General features: G+C 38.4%; 1 protein-coding gene across 4 annotated transcripts in view; it reads right to left on the bottom strand.

The window, feature by feature from the left end:
• The window catches only part of ZMYND11 (zinc finger MYND-type containing 11), a 127755-nt gene that overhangs the window by 46803 nt on the left and 61098 nt on the right, over positions 1-19854 (bottom strand). For all 4 annotated transcript variants that reach the window (XM_015811488.1, XM_015811489.1, XM_015811490.1 and 1 more), the window contains exon 2: positions 10692-10826. In XM_015811488.1, coding sequence (XP_015666974.1) covers positions 10692-10807 — 116 coding nt within the window. In that variant the 5' untranslated portion in view covers positions 10808-10826. The remainder of the gene's footprint in view (positions 1-10691; positions 10827-19854) is intronic.

Raw genomic sequence — 19854 nt, 5'->3', positions numbered from 1 at the left:
CCATGTCTTGAGGGCGCGGCGGAAAGTAAGGAGATCCGGAATCGTCCGGATCTCGGGGGGTAGTTCGTTCCAGAGGGTGGGGGCACCCACAGAGAAGGCCCTCCCCCTGGGGGTCGCCAGCCTACACTGCTTGGCCGACGGCACCCTGAGGAGGCCCGCTCTGTGGGAGCGTACCGGTCTATGGGAGGGAATCTGTGGCAGAATATCTTCTCTTTCTCACACGCAAGCATGCACACGCACTCTTCCCACATCCTTCTCAACTAGGCTGGCAGGCACTGACCTGAGGGAAGGAAGCTACCAATATACATCCGGACAACTCAAAAAGTGGGTGGGCTTCAGGACCTCAAATCCTTGCTTGCTATGCTTTGATTGACAAAACTAGTGGCTATTAGTGGTTAATTTACAAGTCTGGTAGCTGTTGATTGAATCTGAGGAGAGATTTCCCATGTGTTCAAGCTCAACTTCTTTTGTCTGGTTTGACATTTTTCCTGTTTCTTTAACAACTTGATTCCTTTTTAACTATCTCCCAAAGGGATCTTTTTGAAAAGATTCCTGGCTTTTGTCTACCCTGTTAAAATGCCTGCTTCACTGTTAAGTATGGCAACTTCAACCTAGACTCATACAACTCCTGTCCAGAGTCAAGGATGACAAATCAGCAGACTCTGGGGACCAAGGCTCAGAACTGCGCCATCTTGCTATGATGAAGTCATACCCTTGCTGTTGGATGACCTCACCCAGCAGTTTCATTTAGATATTAAAGAGGAGGGGTAAAAAGACTCAAGCTCTGAGATATGAAAACCCAGCACTTGTCTGAGGGAACAACATGTCATTTTTCTACATCAATCTTTCTCCAACTAAAAAGCGCCTATTTGATACCTCCTATCCCAAGGCCTGTGAAATAAAATTAGTTTTTAAAATTTGCTCCAAAGTAGGTAAGAGCTGTTCCAAAGGTCAGATACAAAAGCAGAAATGGCCTACTTCCTAGGAGCCACTATATGATGATGCTTAATTGGCAGGACCGAAGTAAGCCAGCAACTAAATCTAATAATATGGAACAGACCTATACATGTTTTCTATTCTGCTGTTGTTTTAAAAACTGTCATGTTTTACTCTCCTCTATTAAGCCTCCTCTGCAAGGACTGAGAGTCTCTGTTCATTCCAGTTTCTTATTGTGCACCAATTTCTTCTAGCCTCTCGTATTTATTTTATAACCTGAAAATCTCGACCTTGTAATTGTAGGTGGCTTATAAAATGAAAACACAGAATATCATTAAAAACTATTACAATGCATTCAAAGCCCTCAAAAATCAGTTCACAATCAGAATCCTCATATATATCATATTCCATTAACAGTCTGACCCCAATGCTGAGGAAGCCAGGTCTTCAAATCTAAGGGCTAATAGTGCTAGGTTCTTCAAAACCCAGGGAATGCTGATGCATACCACAGGAGCTACGAGAGAGATGATAACAAGCTTACAGAGCACTAAGGACCTCTCAGAGAAGGCACACTTCCTCAATCCCATAAAAATGACAGTTTCATGGAATGGACTTGAGTGTATTCAACCTGCTGTATCAAGTGGGATGTATGGATATAAGTAGGGGCAGATGGCTCCACAAGTAACCATTTGGTGATAAACTGTGTACTAATTCTGGCTGAGGGACTGCAACTCCATCCAGAATCAGAAATGGACTTGTTGAAGTGAGTTGAAGCCCATCCATACTTCACAGTTTCCAGACACTGGGAAAACATTTTGACAGCATCACTTAAGGAACCTGTTGCAGAAATATAAAGTAGTTAACCTTATGCTGATAAATGACCTCATCCAGTAGATTCATGTAAGTTAAATTAGAATGGAGACAGGCTGGATTTCTCCCCCTACCCAGATACTAACTGGAGCCAGCTCTGGAAGGAGAAGAATCACCATAAGAAAGTGCCTCCCACTCCCAATTCCCTAAACTCCAGAAAAATACTATGGTTGATGGAACGGAAAAAGAAATCAAAGAAGACCAAGATGAATGCGCTACCCATGTCCTGTGCCTGTTAGACATCATCCACAAGGATCATTAGTGCTGTTTTCTTCATCTTCTTCTTCCTCTTCCTCTTCTTACCACCCTCTCAACATGTCATTGAATTCAGTGATGGCCTCTTAAGGAAAAGACAAATCCTCACTTTTTCAAGATAGATAGAACAATTCCTTCTCAGAGAACTATTCACTACTGCCTAGATCCAATGACATGTCCCTCCTTTGAGGCCTTGACCAGCATAGTACTCTAATGATACAATCCACTTCTTTATAACTAATACACTCAAACTCTTCTCAGGTAATGAAATATCTCCATGGACCTACACAGCTAAAATACAGCTCTATCTGGATCGAAGAGACTCTCTGTCAGATGTCTAGCCCTGGAGAAGTCAACTGCACCTAGAATCAGTTCCAATATAGAATAATTTTTATCCCAATGAGCAGAAAGAGATAAAGAATTGTTTTTATCTGGCCAATCTCTGATTGTAATAAATTGAAATTAAAACTGAGAATATTTTTTGCTATTTTTACAGGAGAACATATATGGATGTGCAAATCACAGTCAACCTTTTACAAAGTAAGTTAATAAGAGCCAGTTTGTTATACTGGTTAAGATGCTAAATTAGAAATCAAAAGACTGAGAGTTCTAGACCTCTCTTTTTAATGAAATCCATATGGGTAACTTTTTTGTGTGCCTCCAAATCAGGGTTTACGTCTAGCAATTGCCTGGATAAGTCCCAACAGTTTTCTCAGCAAGATTTCAGAAGTGGTTTGCCCTTGTTTTACTCCTAGGGCTGACCGTTGAAGTCTAAGGCAAACCTAGAATTCAGTCTCCAGTTCTAGACTGAATTCTTTATGCATTACATCAAACTAGTTATCTCGGTTGACTAGTAGTAGTCATTTTCTCTTTGATCAACTCACTTCACAGGGTTGCTATTGTGAAAGTGGAAGGTTGGGAGCATTATATAACATTGTCTTGGGTTGTACAAAGTAAAGGCTGGATAAAAATCTCATAACAACAATACAAAAAATACAGCGGAAGAGTTATTTCAGGTGAAGAAAAGCCCCATGCAGAAAATGTAAAAGAATGATTAAAGACAAAAATGATCAAAAAATACAATCAAGTGCTTTGCTAAGTGTAGGAAGAAAAACCAGAAACACTAGTACAAACGAAATTATTAGCAACTAAATATACCCAATAGTCTCTTCAGAAATGACAGACAGCAAGAGAGTTCGCTTTTGCTCCTCATGGTAGTCAGACAAGAATAGTATTGGCTATTCTCTATGGTCCTGACAATAATAAAATGGAACACAAATGCTTTCTTAAAATACTAATAATGTTCTAGAACTTTCTGCATTAGGGATCCAACTCCAGTTAACTTCTTTTGCTGCCTCTATCAATGAACTACTGCCCAGAGGAAATAAAAAAAATGGACAATTATTTTGAATACATACATACAAAAGAAACCACTCCTTACTCTTTACTAATCAAGAAAAATGAAGTTGATGTATATACAACACAATTTCTGTTGCAGTATCCAGAACTAGAAAGGATTTTGAGATAACTCAAGCTGGTTTCATCCACGCTGAGTATTAAATAGACACTAAGAACTGTGCTATGGAGCTTTGGTTAATCCTGGTGGCTTTTCAATATTATTTGGGTCAGTTCAAAATAATCTTTTGCTTTGCCTTTTTTGTTTTTTTATTTAAGTGTTTATTTTTATAGCAACAGAACTTTGATTGGATACTAAGATATTTAGAAAGGGAAATAGGATTATTTGTAAGCCAGCATGATCTAATGGTTAAGGAACTGGATTAGGAAAAGGAAACCGAATTCAGGTCTTGCCTTAGGCACGGAAGCCAAATGGAGGGTTTAGGGCTAGGGCCTCTCTCAATCTCAAGGGGGGGGGGGAACTTTCAAAAGAACTGCCCAAAAAACTGCATAAACCTATCGGACGTAGTCACCTGCAGTAGTCACTTGACTTGAAGGCAAGACGAACAAACAAGAAAAAGTAATATTACTATAAAATGAAGCCACCATTATAGGGAGAAAAGATTCATGTGTTTTTAATAATAGATATTGGCATCTATTAGTGGAGACAAGGATAAGAAAAAACAACTCTCTTCTCCTCCCTTCTCTTAAAAGATCCAATTATTCTTACCTTGGAACAAGACAGCTGAAGCAAAGCTGTTTGTGCGGTGGCCGTGATCAGCTTCAGCTTAACACTGAAATGGGAAGAGTATCCCACTCTTTTGGGCTGTTTCCCAGCCAGACAAACATAAAACAACTTAATTCCCGTCAGACAATAAATCAATCCTAACACTGTCAGGAAGCTAAAATAGCTCTTCTACCATGTAACTTTCAAGAGACAGTAAAAGTTTGTTCTAGTTTTTACTAGCTAACCTGTCTGATCTGGCTAGATGAGGTTGTTTTTCTATGGGAGGTTGAAGGGAGGGGCAGAGAGAGTGGAAAATCCAAATTTGCAAGGTCGCTACTTAATCATCTCATGACCTACTCAGTCACGAACAACAAGGAACAACTCCCTCTACAAAAGTTAAAGCACCACATAAGTAGTCCTCAACTTACAACAGTTCATTTAGTGACCATTTAGTTCATTTAGGGAGTGCTTATATCTCCCTTGTACATTTTTTTGGTAATGCAGGTTTAACATTAGCAGATAAGCAGATAAAAAGTACAAATTTATAATTGTTAAAGACCTAAAATGCATTTATACCTCTGAAGATCACTTGATTCCTTTTCTATCCATGGTTGACACATTGGAAGAAGGGTGCTATATTATTCTTGATATTTTTAGCATTACTGCTAGCTTTTAAAGAAATGTTTCTACCTTAGTTGTTGGAACACAAACCAGAAAAATTGAAGGGTGAGAATTTAAGTTTAAGATTGTGATATGAATTAGTGCCATGATTTTTAAAGGTATGTTTTTTTCTGGTTTCTAAAGCAATTTATAAAATAGAGCAGTCTATTAAGCTACAGATAACAATTGCAGAGAATTAGAATTCTTCTAATGTACTTCATGCCATAAAATATTAATACAAATATGAGTTAACAATGTATATTAAAACATTTTCATGTTTAAGTGTATTATTACACTTATCCTAATGTACATGGTCTTCTGAATATGAAAAAAAAATCACATTTAGCACTGGAAAAAGTTTTAAGTTGGTTTTAAGTTAAGACTACGTTGTATTTCCGACAACACTAAATACAATGTAACCCCCATGAGGAAAAATTACAAATTATTTCCAAACTTTAAAAGCATTAACATATTTGCAATAAAAATGATGAAATCAGTCTCCACATAAGATGTATCAATGGAAGAAATCCAGATGTATCAATGGAAAAAGCCTAATGTATATTTAGTATATTTCATTATGTATGCTATATGCCGATATCAATAGCATTATCCTTTATATCTCACTGAATCTTACAACTACTCTTTTGTTTCCATTCCAGAGAAAGCTAAAAGAACTGAGGCTCTTACAAGAGCAGGGAATTCTATGTTTTCCAGGAAAGAGTCACCGTGATAGTTGACTCAAACATTATTACACTATTTTCCACTACACTTAAGAATGAAGCAAAAATGGGAAAGCCAAAAAATGAACTAAGAAGCAACCAAAAAACTGCCCCTTTCAAAAATTTCTGAATAAAAACAATTTACATTTCAAAGTTCTGCTGCCATGTTATTTGAAATATAGTACTTTTCTTTATCATCTTGAATAATAATGTGGTGGAAAAAGAATTTGGACTAATAAAAGAGCTTCTGACTGCCCAGTGAAGTCTGTTTCAACCTGAATGAGCTTAATTTAAATTTAAACCCACCAAATTCCTCTCCTCCTTTGGAATCATGCCCACAATCAGATGGACTGCAATCACAGAGTGCATGAATCCATTGCAATTAGTAATTTACTTAAAATTATAACAGCTTATGCATGGTGCTATATAATGGAGAGATACCAGATGGAGTTAGATTAAAATCTGCCAGATACTTCTACAGAAGCTGGAAAAGTAGTCCTCTCCCATCATGTTTTACAAACTTTCAGTAACTTCATGTAATACTTTTACCTGGTCAGTTGTCACTGGTAATAATTTTAATGCAGGTAAGCCTTGCTTGTCCCAGTGACTAAATTCACAGTATGCTCCCAAACCTGTCATTAATTGTACAGCTTATGATATTAGGCGGCATGTCCTACTTATATATGTCACAACAGATACAGGTATTTGTGCATTTGCATGTGAACCATCTTCATTTCCAGAATAAAATTCTAGATAGCTAAATTGAAAAGATCATGAGTATTAGGATAGCAATAATATACTCAAAGGTGATGTTTTCTTAGTATACAGTATTACTTTTATTTATATTAAGATTTTATGACATGATGTACATGAGAAGGATTCTAATTCTCCTCAACTGTTATCTGTAGATGAAAGTCTCCTCTATTTTATAAACTGCTTTCAAAATCAAAGAAAGACATATGTTTAAGATCGCTGATTTGTGTTGTAACAACTAAGGTAAAAACATTTCTATAAAAGCTAGCAGTAACAGCTAACAGTAACAAATATCAGGAATAACATAACACTCTTCTTCCAATGGATAGAAAAGGAATTGAGTGATCTTCAGAGGTATAAATACATTTTAGGTCCTTAACAATTGTACATTTGTACTTTCTATCTGCTCATAGGACCTGGATATTTACGAGACCGCCTTCTGCCACAGATTCCCTCCCACAGACCGGTACGCTCCCACAGAGCGGGCCTCCTCAGGGTGCCGTCGGCCAGGCAGTGTCGGCTGGCGACCCCCAGGGGGAGGGCCTTCTCTGTGGGTGCCCCCACCCTCTGGAACGAGCTACCCCCCGAGATCCGGACGATTCCGGATNTTAAATAGGGAATAATTTTTAAAAATTTTCAAAGATTTTAAATATGACACAGCTATTAATATATTTGCTTTTTAATTGGTTTTATAGGGGAAATGTTTTTTTTTTTGTGTTGTTTTTTAACATGCTGTGAGCCGCCCTGAGTCCCTCTGGGGAGAAGGGCGGCATAGAAGTTTAAATATAAATAAATAAATAAATAAATCTGCTAATGTTAAAGCTACAATAACAAGAAAATATACAATGCAGATATAAGCACTCCCTAAATGACCATCCCAAAGACATGAGCTTAAATACTTGAAGTCAGTGTACAATAGAGAACAAAATCCACCTGGCTAAGGTAAGTTAGCATTATTTAAAAAAATAAAATAGGAATTAAGCTCATAAAATTATTTTATTGCAATCTAATTAAATACCAACAGTCATGCAATTTAAATGTCCCAATAAATTCCTCTTTGGTTCAAGTGGGGATGAGATGTGTCTTTAACCAATAATGAATACACTTACTTTTCACAAAAATGTGAAAAAGCTCTGCTTTCAATTATTCCACCAACAAGCAAAATACATACGCATGGATTTAGTGATTACAAAATGCTCCCAGAGAGACCAACATCAGTTTTTTTCATTATCAGCAGGATTCCAAAGGTATCCCAAGAAATTGTAGAGAAAATCATACCTATAGACTTGTCTTCATGACCAACCGGATTCTGCTTTTTCTCATACTGAAATCTGGTAACTTAGTGAGACTGGGAACTGGGCTTGGAGGAAATGTAGATTAGGAACTTGATCTGAATTCCTCTTTCACAACATTCTAGTTCAAACTATGTAGTAGAACAATTATAGAACTATTTAAATAATAGTTCTGACTAGTATCAGAATGAAAACAAAATTATGCAATTCCAGTGAGATTAATGTTGCTCCTTCAGGAAAAAGATTTTCAACTCTACAAACTTAAGAATCTGTTTACTTCTTTTCAAAATGTCAGTTCTTCTAAAGCTGTGAATCCCTGAAAAGGACCAGCAGAATTGTATGCTCATATAATGTGTAAATCAGGCTCACATAACTACATCCATGTTAGTGTACAGATAAAACATCAGATCATAGGAATCCTGAAATATATTATATTGAGTCATACTGGTTCCATCTAGTGAGAAGATTTCAGACAACAGGATTTCCTGGCGATGATGGGAATTCAACTTGGGACCTTTTGTCCCTACAAAACTTAAGATCCAGTTTTATGCAGTAGCTGAAGTGCTGGACTAGAAACAAGAACACCATGAGTTCTAGGCATCCATTAGGCATGAAAAAGCCAGCTGCGCTAGTAATTTTCTCTTAGATCAGAGGTAGGCAACCTTGGCTCTTTTATGACTCATGGACTTCAACTCCCAGAATTCCTGAGCCAGCATTCTGGGAACTGAAGTCCATGAGGCATAAAAGAGCCAAGGTTGCCTACCCCTGTCTTAGATCAATCCATTATGTGGAGAAAATGGGAGGCAGGAACATTACATATGTACGTCCCTTTGAGTTATCAAAAAATAAAAGTGGAATAAAAATCAATTGATCAAACAAACATTCTACTATACCTAGAATAAATTGCTTGTCCTGCCACTCCACTACTGTATATCTAGTACTTCAAGAAGGGCTTTCAAACATATTTTAATAGAGTTCTATTCTAGATTCTACTTTACCGGAAGCAAACATTTTAAAATCAAGCCAATCCATATCCATTTGGACTGAACTTTCTACAATATACAGTGCCTCTCATTCTCATTGCACAGTTGGAAAGTTTTATTTCTCAGTGCAGCCAGGAGACCACTCCCATAAATTTTATTAATTTAATGAATACATTTCACTGAATTTCAGAAAGACTCATGAATTCCATGGAAACAGGCTTAGCAACATGATCTAATTATCGTTCATGTTAAATATTTTCAAAGAGATGAACTAATTAGTTATTTTTTTTACATTTAAAGAGGAATTGTAACGGTTAAAAAAACAACTGTTGGCCACTCTGTTTCATGGAATATATGCGTCACCAGTTTACTCTGGTTTCACATTTTCCTGTAGCACAAAGGATACATTGATTACGTACTTTGTGATATAATTTATCCCTTAGCTGCAACTTGCATCAATATATCACAATCTTTCCTGCTTTTACATGACATATTGCAATTTAATTCAGCTCTGCAAGTAAATAAAAATATCCAAGTGCTCAAATGTTTACAAGCACAATTACATTTACCTGTGTGTTACAAAATGGCTGAATCAATTGTCTTGCCATTAGCTCTTCTGGAAAATGCTAAGGAAACTGCTCAACTAGTCTGATTTTATATCCCAAGAACAAAAGAATAACCAATTTTTAAAGGATCACATTCTAGAAAAAGTAGAAATTTCATGTGAAGTGTTTTTCCTCACTTTTAATCATGAGGGATGCTCAACTGCTTTCAATGAATCATTCTGCAAGTAGGATAAGCTTTTTACTCAGCAAATACTTTCACCTCCAGAAAGGGTGCTGTGAGGTAAAATGTCTATCTAGAGGCCAGAATACAACAGCTGTTGTATTACCCATACCAAACAGTGACAATACAATGACAACACATTAACAAACATCAACAAAGAGGGTTGCTTAAAGCAGAAAGTGGTGCTACATAACCTCTGCTTTGAAGTAACTTGGAGAACTGTGGCCAAGTGCATTCACATTGCATGACACAATTATTATATTCAGAAACGATATGGAATACGAGGGCAGGCATAATCTTCAGGGTTACGCACATTCTCCTCCCCCCTTTATTCATATCCCATTGCAAAAGGCTGCAATTATATTTTGTGGCAACTCATTTTACAGAATCATCTGGATCCCATTTATCCAAAATACAGCTTGCCTCAAAATTAAGATCACAAAATAGAATTGTGGTTTGTGATCCTTGTTTGCAAGAAATAACAGTACTGCAAACCACAATTTATCATGTTCAGATGTAATGGCAAAAAATTATTTGAAACAGAAACTTTTAATTTGCCTTCCTACCATGTGGAGAAGAAAAGAAAGAATATTGTTCAGAAGTGAAGAATTTGTGGCCCTCAAAGATTGCTGCATAACAACTCCCAACTTAGCCAATGCTGGAATTTAGTTCAGTGACATTATACACCCAAGCCAAAATGCATTATTCCCTTCATCTCATTGTGATGAATACCTGGGGGGGGGGGGGAATATCGTACGCTGGATCAAATTATTTGTCTAGCCCTAATTTTCTACTTGACCGCATCGCCTCAATATTCCCCATCACCTGCTCTGTTTTAGCTGAGTAGGTCACAGACTGAATCAGGATTTGAAATATACGAAGATATATTCAGTAGGTAGTCTCTGGACTCATCCCAGACATTCAACATTATGTTTCAAAGCAGATAGATGCAACACATTTGCATAGGAGAAATTCTATTGAGCTAAAAATATAATTCTTTCATGGTTTTTTATACTTTATAAGCAGTAAAAAAAACTCTTCAAGGCTACACAGTCTTTACAATGGAAATTTATTTTAAATTGGACCACAAGCATTTTACACTTTCCTACAACTTGATACTATTGGCAAAACAAGCCACCAGATAAATCCAGAGCAGTTCTGAATGTACTTTCTCCATTCACCTATTTTGTACCTGATCCAGGGATTTTACAGCATGAACCTGAATCATTCTTATGCAAGGGGAAATCTTTGTGTGATGATGTTCCATTTGCATAATTGGTACGTTTTATCGTTTTATTATTCAAAAGATACTTACTTTGTAATACGATCAATGTTAGCAATTTGCTTCTGGTTTCTGATGATTTCTATAGCTGACCAAAGGTGTTGGATAGCCTTTGTATCTGCTTGTCGCCGTTTTGTTAAACGTGCCATGTCCCCTTCACTTGCTGAACTGCAAGAGAAACAGCAATTGGAAATAAGATTGTCTTACTTAGTAACATTAAAAGTCACTGTTTTAATTTTTTTCGTAAAGATGCATCAGACAATGTATGTTTAGTTTTATAACCCAATATGGAGCCAGTCAACTTCTGATTAATGAAGTTATTTATCAGGCAGAAATTTGAAAAAGTATAAAGGGATCCCCCTTAGAAAAGAATTAAATCACAATAAAGCTGGTGCCATTTAGCAAAATAGATGGGTCTTATGGAGACTAGTTCGTATAAATATGTAAAGTAATATTGTATGCAAAAATCAATCTAACTTTAAACTGCAATTTCTTTACAACTCAACTGGCTGCTAAAGAGCAAAACAAAATTGCTTCTTGGGCAACATGTAGCCAGTATCAGTTTTTAGTCTTCTTTTCCATATACAATATTCTGTTATCTTCCTTCCTCCCTCAATATATGAAACTCAACACAGAAATTTTGGAATTTCTGGAATACAGAAAGGGAACATAACATAAGACAACAGAAACTTCCATGTCTATCACATTATCTAGCCTAAAAAATAGGGTTCTGTAATACTGACAACCAGAAGATGTTTCTAGAAAACACTTTTAAAAGTTTGGAGGACCAAAATCTTCCTTGGAAGACCTAAACCACAAATACAATAACTCCATCTACTTTACAGCCTCTAATATGGTATCTACAATAGCTCTCCAAATCATAGTCCAATCTATCTAGGAGGAGGTCAGATTCCACCATGCAATTATCTATCTTTATTTAGACCAGCGGTCTTCAAATTTGGCCCTTTTATGACTTGTGGACTTCAACTCCCAGAATTCCTCAGCCAGCATAGGAGTTGAAGTCCACAAGTCATAAAAGGGCCAAGTTTGAAGACCTTTGATTTAGACTATCCTGTGAGCCCTCCGAAACAAGATGGCCTCCCTGAATTATTTAAGATGATTCTCACTAGCATTCCAAGCACTTGAAGGTTCTGAAGTCATATCAAACTTTCCTGTTCTCTTGTGGAAGAAAAGATATGCAATACACCAACTTTTTATCACTTGTTACTATTTCTGTTAAAAAAAACCAGTTCAATATCTTATCCAATATCTCTAATAAGACAGTTCTCCATTCATGAAGACAAGCTGTGGCCAATTGCTTTTTCTTTTCTAATTATGTTCAAATACTAACATGGATATCTCTCTCCCAGCAATTTACAACAGACCTGAGAGTTGCTGCAAAGCATGCAGGAGTTTCTCTCTTGTTTCCAGAAATGCATATTGTTCTTTCAATGCATTAAAAGTCTGCATTTCAATCATGGTTTCCTGAAGCACTGAACAATGGAAAATGGGTTTGCAGTGAGGGCAGAGGAGATAAGCACAACTAAAGTCGGACTATTTTCAGATTCATTAATTTGTAAGATTTCTTAGCAACCATCTGAACTTCTCTCTGACCTCTAAATATTCTCAACCTCAAGGAGGGGAAAAGGGTGAAATTCACTAACTCCAATCTCATTCATGAAAAGACATATCATACTTTCTCATAAGCTCTGAATGCAGGAAGTATGGTATTTAGACTCTCTTCAGTTGAATATTATTAACATAACCTATTGTGTCACTAATACTCTGAAATACTTGGTTGGAAAGCTCTTTCCACATTAAGACTGTATCCAGAATAATAAGGATCATAAAAACAGAAATTCTATTTTAAATGTGTTTTACAATATCTATGCATCCATTAAAAAAAGCAAAAAAGCAAAAAAGGGGCAAGATAAAGCTCTTATCATTTATCCACCCCGGGCCACCCCAACGATGCCCTTGACGTGATGGCCCGATGCCTGGAGGCCGTGAGGGTCTGGATGGGGAGGAACAGACTCAGACTCAACCCGTCCAAGACCGAGTGGCTATGGCTTCCAGCGCCTCGGCATAGTCAGCTGATTCCATCGCTGACTATAGGGGGCGAAACTTTGGCCCCCTCAGATCGGGTNTGGTTGTTCCAGCAAGCGGGACTGGCCTAGGGGATTTTATAGGGGTTTTAATTACTTTTAAATTTGACATTCTCAAATATTTCATTTTAATCAAATTTTAACTAGGTGTAATATGTTAGCTTTTTATCATTTGTCAGCCGCCCTGAGTCCGAAAGGAGAAGGGCGGGATATAAATACAATTAATAAATAAATAATAAAAATAAATTTATAATAAGGTTTTTACAGATTTCCTCCCCCAGCAATCTTTTGCCCATCTAAACAGTTATGACCAATAAGTTGCAACAAGAAAGCACTTTGTATTGCTACGTAAGTATTCTAAAACAGCAGACAGAATATACAGATAAGCCTTTTATTGCCTACAATCACTGCAGGCTAGAAAAGTCAATTTTTAAAGAAGTTAGTGATGCATTCTGAAGCAAGCATGGAGTGGCAGAACCTGGGGGGTGAAGTCAAAAGAGGAATCTGCCTGGAATCTCTATGCCAGGGCTTTTCAACCTTTTCACCCATTGTACCACTTTTAGGATATGGCAACATCCGAGTACCACCAGTCGCCTAGCAAGGTGTCAAAAACTTGATGACCCCCCAAAAAAGGAAAAAAGTGATAAAATACAGGTAGTCCTCAACTTACAACAATTCGCTTAGTGATGTTCAAAGTTACAATGGCACTGAAAAAAGTGTCCCCCAAGCCACAGCTGAGCAAGACACCTGCCTGCCCGGCGGCGCTCTTCCTCCTGTTCGAGGTTTTCATTGTTGTGAGCATTTCTGTTGAGGATTGACAGCGGGGGTGGGGTGGGTGGGCTGTTTGGTTTTTATTCTCCCTGTCTGCTGTGTCGTTGCAGCAGGTTTTGGTCACTTCACATGACCCTGGGACATTGTGATGGTCATAAATATGAATCAGATGCCAAGCATCTGAATATAAATCACAAGACCCTGGAGATGCTGCAACATTCCAGCTGATCGGCACTTCTTCTGGCCTCAGCAGAAGCGCCAGGATCAGCGCCGAGCTCCAGCTGGAGCCTGACACTGATCCTGGCGCTTCCGCTGAGCCCTGACAGCCCTGCAGCTCCAGCCATCTCTCACTCAGGCTTGTGCAGTGCTGCCAAAGGTTCAGCTCATTCCCCTCCCACACTACTTTTCTAGGATGGTTGCGTACCACCTGCCTGGTACCCGTACCACTGGTTGAAAAGCCCTGTTTTAGGCTACAGTTGTCCACAGTTTCATATCCCATTGAGAAGAAGTGAAGCAGGCCTTTTTCTCCATTGCTGAACTACACAAAGCTCCAACTGACTGCATATTTATTTATTTTTTTGTTTATTGCTAGTCCTTCTCTTGATCTCTGCAATGACAGTGCTCATAGAAAATCACATTACTGAGGAAACATGCCTTTAAGGAACTTACCCTGCCATCAAAAAAAAAGTTTTTTGTATTTTCTTATATCCAGTAAAAGTATTCTGTTCCCTAATATTGCAACAGACAGATTATGAAAGTGCACCAAAGTTTTCACAAATCGCAGTGCTAGAGTTGTGCAATTTAAGCTTGTACCATAAACCAGTTATACCACATTTCTTTAGGCACAGTGAGATGATCCCTTTAGTCTTAACTCCTGTTGTGTCAGTTTTTGATGTAAACCAAACCAGGAAACTAATTCTACAAGTTTGACTGGAACTCTATTGATATAAGCTAAGGTAACAGAATCTTGAAAGGTCGGCTGCATTTTCCCTTTTTTCCTCTTGTATCCCAGAGAGTTAGGCCAAAGCCTGCCTGAATTTCTTTTTAACGTTTTCCTTGTTTCTTGGGCTTAAAGCATGTATTTCTGCCAAAAAGGCCAACACAATGCTAGGCTGCATTAACAGAGGGATAGAATCAAGATCACATGAAGTGTTAATACCACTTTACAATGCCTTGGTAAGGCCACACTTGGAATACTGCATCCAGTTTTGGTCACCACAATGTAAAAAAGATGTTGAGACTTTAGAAAGAGTACAGAGAAGAGCAACAAAGATGATTAGGGGACTGGAGGCTAAAACATATAAGGAACGGTTGCTGGAATTGGGTATGTCTAGTTTAACAAAGAGAAGGACGAGGGGGGAGATGATAGCAGTGTTCCAATATCTCAGGGGTTGCCATAAAGAAGAGGGAGTCAAGCTATTTTCCAAAGCGCCTGGAGGCAGGACAAGAAGCAACGGGTGGAAACTAACCAAAGAGAAAAGCAACCTAGAACTAAGGAGGGTCTTCCTGACAGTGAGAACAATTAACCAGTGGAACAACCTGCCTCCAGAAGCGGTGAATGCTCCAACACTGGAAGTTTTTAAGAAGAGACTGGACGGCCATTTGTCCGAAATGGTATAGGGTTTCCTGCCTGAGCAGGGGGTTGGACTAGATGACCTTCAAGGTCCCTTCCAACTTTACTATTATTATTATTATTATTTTTACTTTTTAAATATAACAATCACTGCATAGCTTTTCCAAAGTGATCTTTGTAGTTCTTCCCAAATTGCTTCAGATTAATTGAAAAGTTTTTAATCTAAATTTGAGACTGCCAAGTTGTTTGATAACTTAGGGGAGGAAAATCCTGTTATTGCTTTCCCCCCCCCCCCAGTAAACTAAGTCACTGATGTGATTGTTTGCAACTGTTGTGTCTTCTCATTTCCTTCCAGAAAGTTTATGCCAGAAGCACAGGTAGCCTTTGTATTGTGTCAAAACGCATTCTATCATCATCATCATCATCATCGCCTAAACGTGCTATACGTATGTAAAATATGTTATATTTTAGTCCATCTTGTCTCCTGAAAAGAACTCAACATGACTTAACAAAATGCAACATTGCCATTTCAAAATGCCAGTCCAGAAAGTTTACTGGTCAATGCACTCAGTAGTACTATTATACAGTATTTTAGATCCATTTTCTTTCTACTACTACTCCTGCCTTTTGCTCTGAAAAACAAAGAGGATGGGGAAGCTACATCAGGTCTGCACTATGGTGATGATTTACCATAATTTCTTCATTCCATTTTTGAACTTCAGAAAAGAAAAGGTGAACAGAATAGGCATGTCCAATTTTATTTATTTCTATCTTTGAGATGGAGTGGAAAAAATGAGCTACAAGGCTCATTTTTTCCATTGAGTCTACATTATGAAATATCCTTCCTCTAATAACTAGGTTGACGCTTCATGTTGACCTTGCAGAAGATTTTGAAGACCCTATTTTCCTGTTTTCAGAGAATATTTAAGATTGACACTGCTTGGATGTCTTCTTTTAAATTAAGTATTATAATAGTTCTTATTACATTTTGTCTTTTGATGAGTTGTAAAGATTCAGCGGTATGCAGATTTAAAAAATAAGTAAATCATATTCCCTATAAATGGAGCATTAAGAAAAAAATTAGCCTTTGTTTCATTTGAACAGGAAAAATGGATGGTAACTCTGATTTCTTGCTCATTAGCAATATGTATTTGGACTGGCATTTTGATTTTTACAATGCTTTTATTTTAAATAACTTTAAAGTTTTGATTTTTAAAATTAACTAAAAGCTTTTATAGTTATGTTTTTAATCTTGGAAAGGAAACAGAAGTAAACTGGAGCCAATTGGAGATCAGAACTAAGGTATAAAATAATTGTGATCATTGGCTTCTAAATACAATTGTTTCTCTTTTTAGAACAAGTATAATTTACAGTTGAATCATGTTTGGGGGCAAGTGAAAACACATTAATTTTTCTGGTATTTTTTTGGCTCAAAACAAAATGCTTTAATTTTATATGGAATATAAATGGATTTGTTCAGTTGACAGACCTTCTGAGAAGCTGTTGATATTTGATAAGCAAACTGTTATTCTGACATTAATTAATTGTAATTGCTTTCTGACCCCATAACAATTAGCATAGACAGAGATGCATTGCAATTGACATATTATGCACTTTATAAAATCAGTCCATTTCTATTAATGCCCTGCTCTTGAGCCTTGGATCTCCCTATTATTTGTATTGTGCAGATTAACCTATTGCAGGGGTCCCCAACCCCGTCCGTGGACCGGTACTGAGCTACAGCATGTCAGGAACTGGTCCGCACAAACAAGCAAAGCCCCATCCATGGGATGTAGGCAGCACACAAAACCACACACTCTCCGGTCCATGGAAAAACCCTTCTCCATGGAACCGGTTCCTGATGCCCAAAAGGTTGGGGACCTCTGACCTATAGGATATATTATTTCAAAATATTGTAAACAGGAAGAGCAGTTGACTTTAAGATGTTGAAGCCATAGAGTATGCTACAGTACCAGTTCCTTGTGTTGCTATATATTTGATCATCTTTGTTTAGACTATGCTTTCAGTGATGCTTATTGTGAAAGTTGTCCCATTAGTTAGTCTCTCTCTATTTCTAATAATATGGAAAATACTGACCAAAGAAAATAGCCAGTCGATATGGGGAATAACACCTTGCTTGGAGCAACATGAAATGCCATTTACATAGCAGTCACCTCTAATGGCAGAAGGGTTATGTAATTACATTTTGGAGTTAAGAGAAGGCCTCAGTTGTATAGTATACATTATTTGTATACACAAATTTAAAAAATGTATTTCAGTGGAAAAAAACCACAGAGAGAGATTAGAGATCTGATTTCTCTTAGATTATACCAGTGTTCCTACTTCAATATAAGGCCACTTTGTCTATTTATGCCAGAGGTTTCCAACCTTTCTGGGCTCGAGGACCGGAGGGAAGGAGAACAGCTGCAAAATTGGTATGCATGCATGTGCGCACGCACACAGGGCCATGCACACTGTGCAACACTAGCAGCCCCATTCGTGCATGCACAAACAGCCACGCACCACCACCCCATGGCAGCTAGTGGCACATGTGCAAACATTGCAGGCACCAGTAGCATCCCTGTTCGCGCCCTGCACACATGCACAAATGGGGCCGCTAGCGCGAGGGGGGGGAATGCACCCCCATGCATGTGCGCACAGGCCAATTGTTTACATGTCCTGCTGGCCAAGAGCCCGCAGCCCAGGACCGGGCTGCGGACCATAGGTTGGGGACCCCTGATTTATGCTATCCTGATATTAACTTCTACGGACTTGCATAAAAAAGGTGGGCAGATTAAGATGATCTATCTCAGATGTCTGATGGATCACTTTGTTTTTCAGGAGATGGTTGGGGAGTTTCTTGCTTCTGAAGACTACCCAGAAAGTGCAGCTGGTAAGTGCTGAAATTTCAGCAGTGCTAAACCTCTGTTGAGGTGCTACAGTTGTTGCCAATACATTACACTATAGGAGTACTAATATTGACACTTGCATCCATATTACCTGGGAACACTGCAAATGAAGTCTGCTTAGCCTTTGTGATGGGCTTGGGAACTATTGCTTCCCTTCAGGATATGAAAGGGGCACAGATTCAGGGACCAACAGTCTCTAATTGCCCTTTACCCATTTGATATTACCACTCAAGATATAGACATGTGCATATTCAATCTTTATATAGGCTAGAGCAGTCGGTTATGTGCTGCTTGTTTTTAACTGAATGTTTTTAAGATGTTTAAGAAGATTAATATCCTTATACAAGCTGCCAAGAGTGCGTGGGTTTGGGTGCAACAGAAATTATGAAAATAAGTAAAGAAGAAGCCAATTGTTGCTAGACCAAAAAGTTGTAGCAAGCATAGAGTATGCATAAAACTCCGTCAATTTTTAATTTAAATGGAATTCTTTCCTGAAGTAGTATGACATAATGGTGTGTATGTAAGCCTGGAAAAGATTCAGGAGCATGAGGACTTAATAGAGATCAGTTTTCTTAAAATTAGTTCCATGAAGACCAGACCAGTGGCATTTCAGTGATACAAATTTATACAGAGAATGAATGCAAAACAGCATTAACTTTCCAATAAACTTTTGTTCCAATGGAGAAGAAAATTTGAGCTCAGGGTTGAACTGTAGAATCCTTGGTGCTCTCTGAGCTTGGTTGTTTTCTTGCAGATGTTTTATTCTCCATCAGATATATTGACTTAAACTGACAGTGTTTTAGAGGTTTTGGAAGGAAGATAGTATTCTAACACAAACTTTAATCTAGCTGCACACATCATGTTTGCTTTATCTTCTTTACTAATGGAAGAAAGATGAGTCATCCCACCTGTCACGTGTGCATTTTAGGGGATCATTCCAGTTTTCATTGATCCCATTAAGAGAGTGTTGAAAAATATCCGCTACCATATGTCAGTTGCTCTTTGGCACAATAGTTCAGTGTGCAGGTATATTAGTCAAGAATTACAGAATTGAAATTACCTCCTGGTTCAACATGTTCAACCGTCAAATTCCTAATAGTGGGAACATTGACTAAGTACTGTTAGCCTTACTTTTGAACCAATTCCTAATGCCTCCCCCCAGCTAGTCAGGTGCTGCTGTGGTGGTGCTGGCCGAGTGTCTAAAGCAGGGGTCCCTAACCCCTGGTCCATGGACCAGCACCATGGTCCATAGCATGCCAGAAACTGGGCCGTGCAAACAAGAAAAGCCCCATCCGCGGGATGCGGGCAACACACGAAACCACACCCCCTCTGGTCTGCGGAAAAACATCTCTCCACAGAACCGTTCCCCGATTCCCAAAAGGTTGGGGACTGCTGGTCTAAAGACTGTAAGGATCTACTTGGGTCAATCCTAGTAAAATGGAGTGCCTCTGGTTTTTGGCTTTCCAGGTATAGGAGGTATTTCATCTCTGACTTTGGATAGGGTGGCAATTCCGTAGGATGAGTTGGTGTGCAATTTTGGGATTCTCTTAGAGTCACAGCTTCTGCTTAAGGAGTTGTCGTGGCTAGGAGGACTTTTGCAAGATTTGTCTTGTGCAGCAGTTGAGCCTCTTCCTGGGCCAGAAGGGGCGTTGTCTTACCTGAACGCCGTTTCTCAGCACGGAGATGGATAATCCACGATAGGGTTAACTTAATCCTCCTGCCCAATCAGATCAAGTCAGCCAAACTTGCCACGCCTGTCCTGGGCCTATCATCCCCAGTTTTTGACGAGGACGCAGCACTGGCTGACAGCAAGACGTATCGGCTCACAGACTAACCCC

The sequence above is a fragment of the Protobothrops mucrosquamatus genome, unplaced genomic scaffold (genome assembly GCF_001527695.2).
Source record: "Protobothrops mucrosquamatus isolate PMUCROS unplaced genomic scaffold, P.Mucros_1.0 scaffold42, whole genome shotgun sequence".
Taxonomy (NCBI): domain Eukaryota; kingdom Metazoa; phylum Chordata; class Lepidosauria; order Squamata; family Viperidae; genus Protobothrops; species Protobothrops mucrosquamatus.
This window is presented reverse-complemented; position numbering and strand designations above follow the sequence as displayed.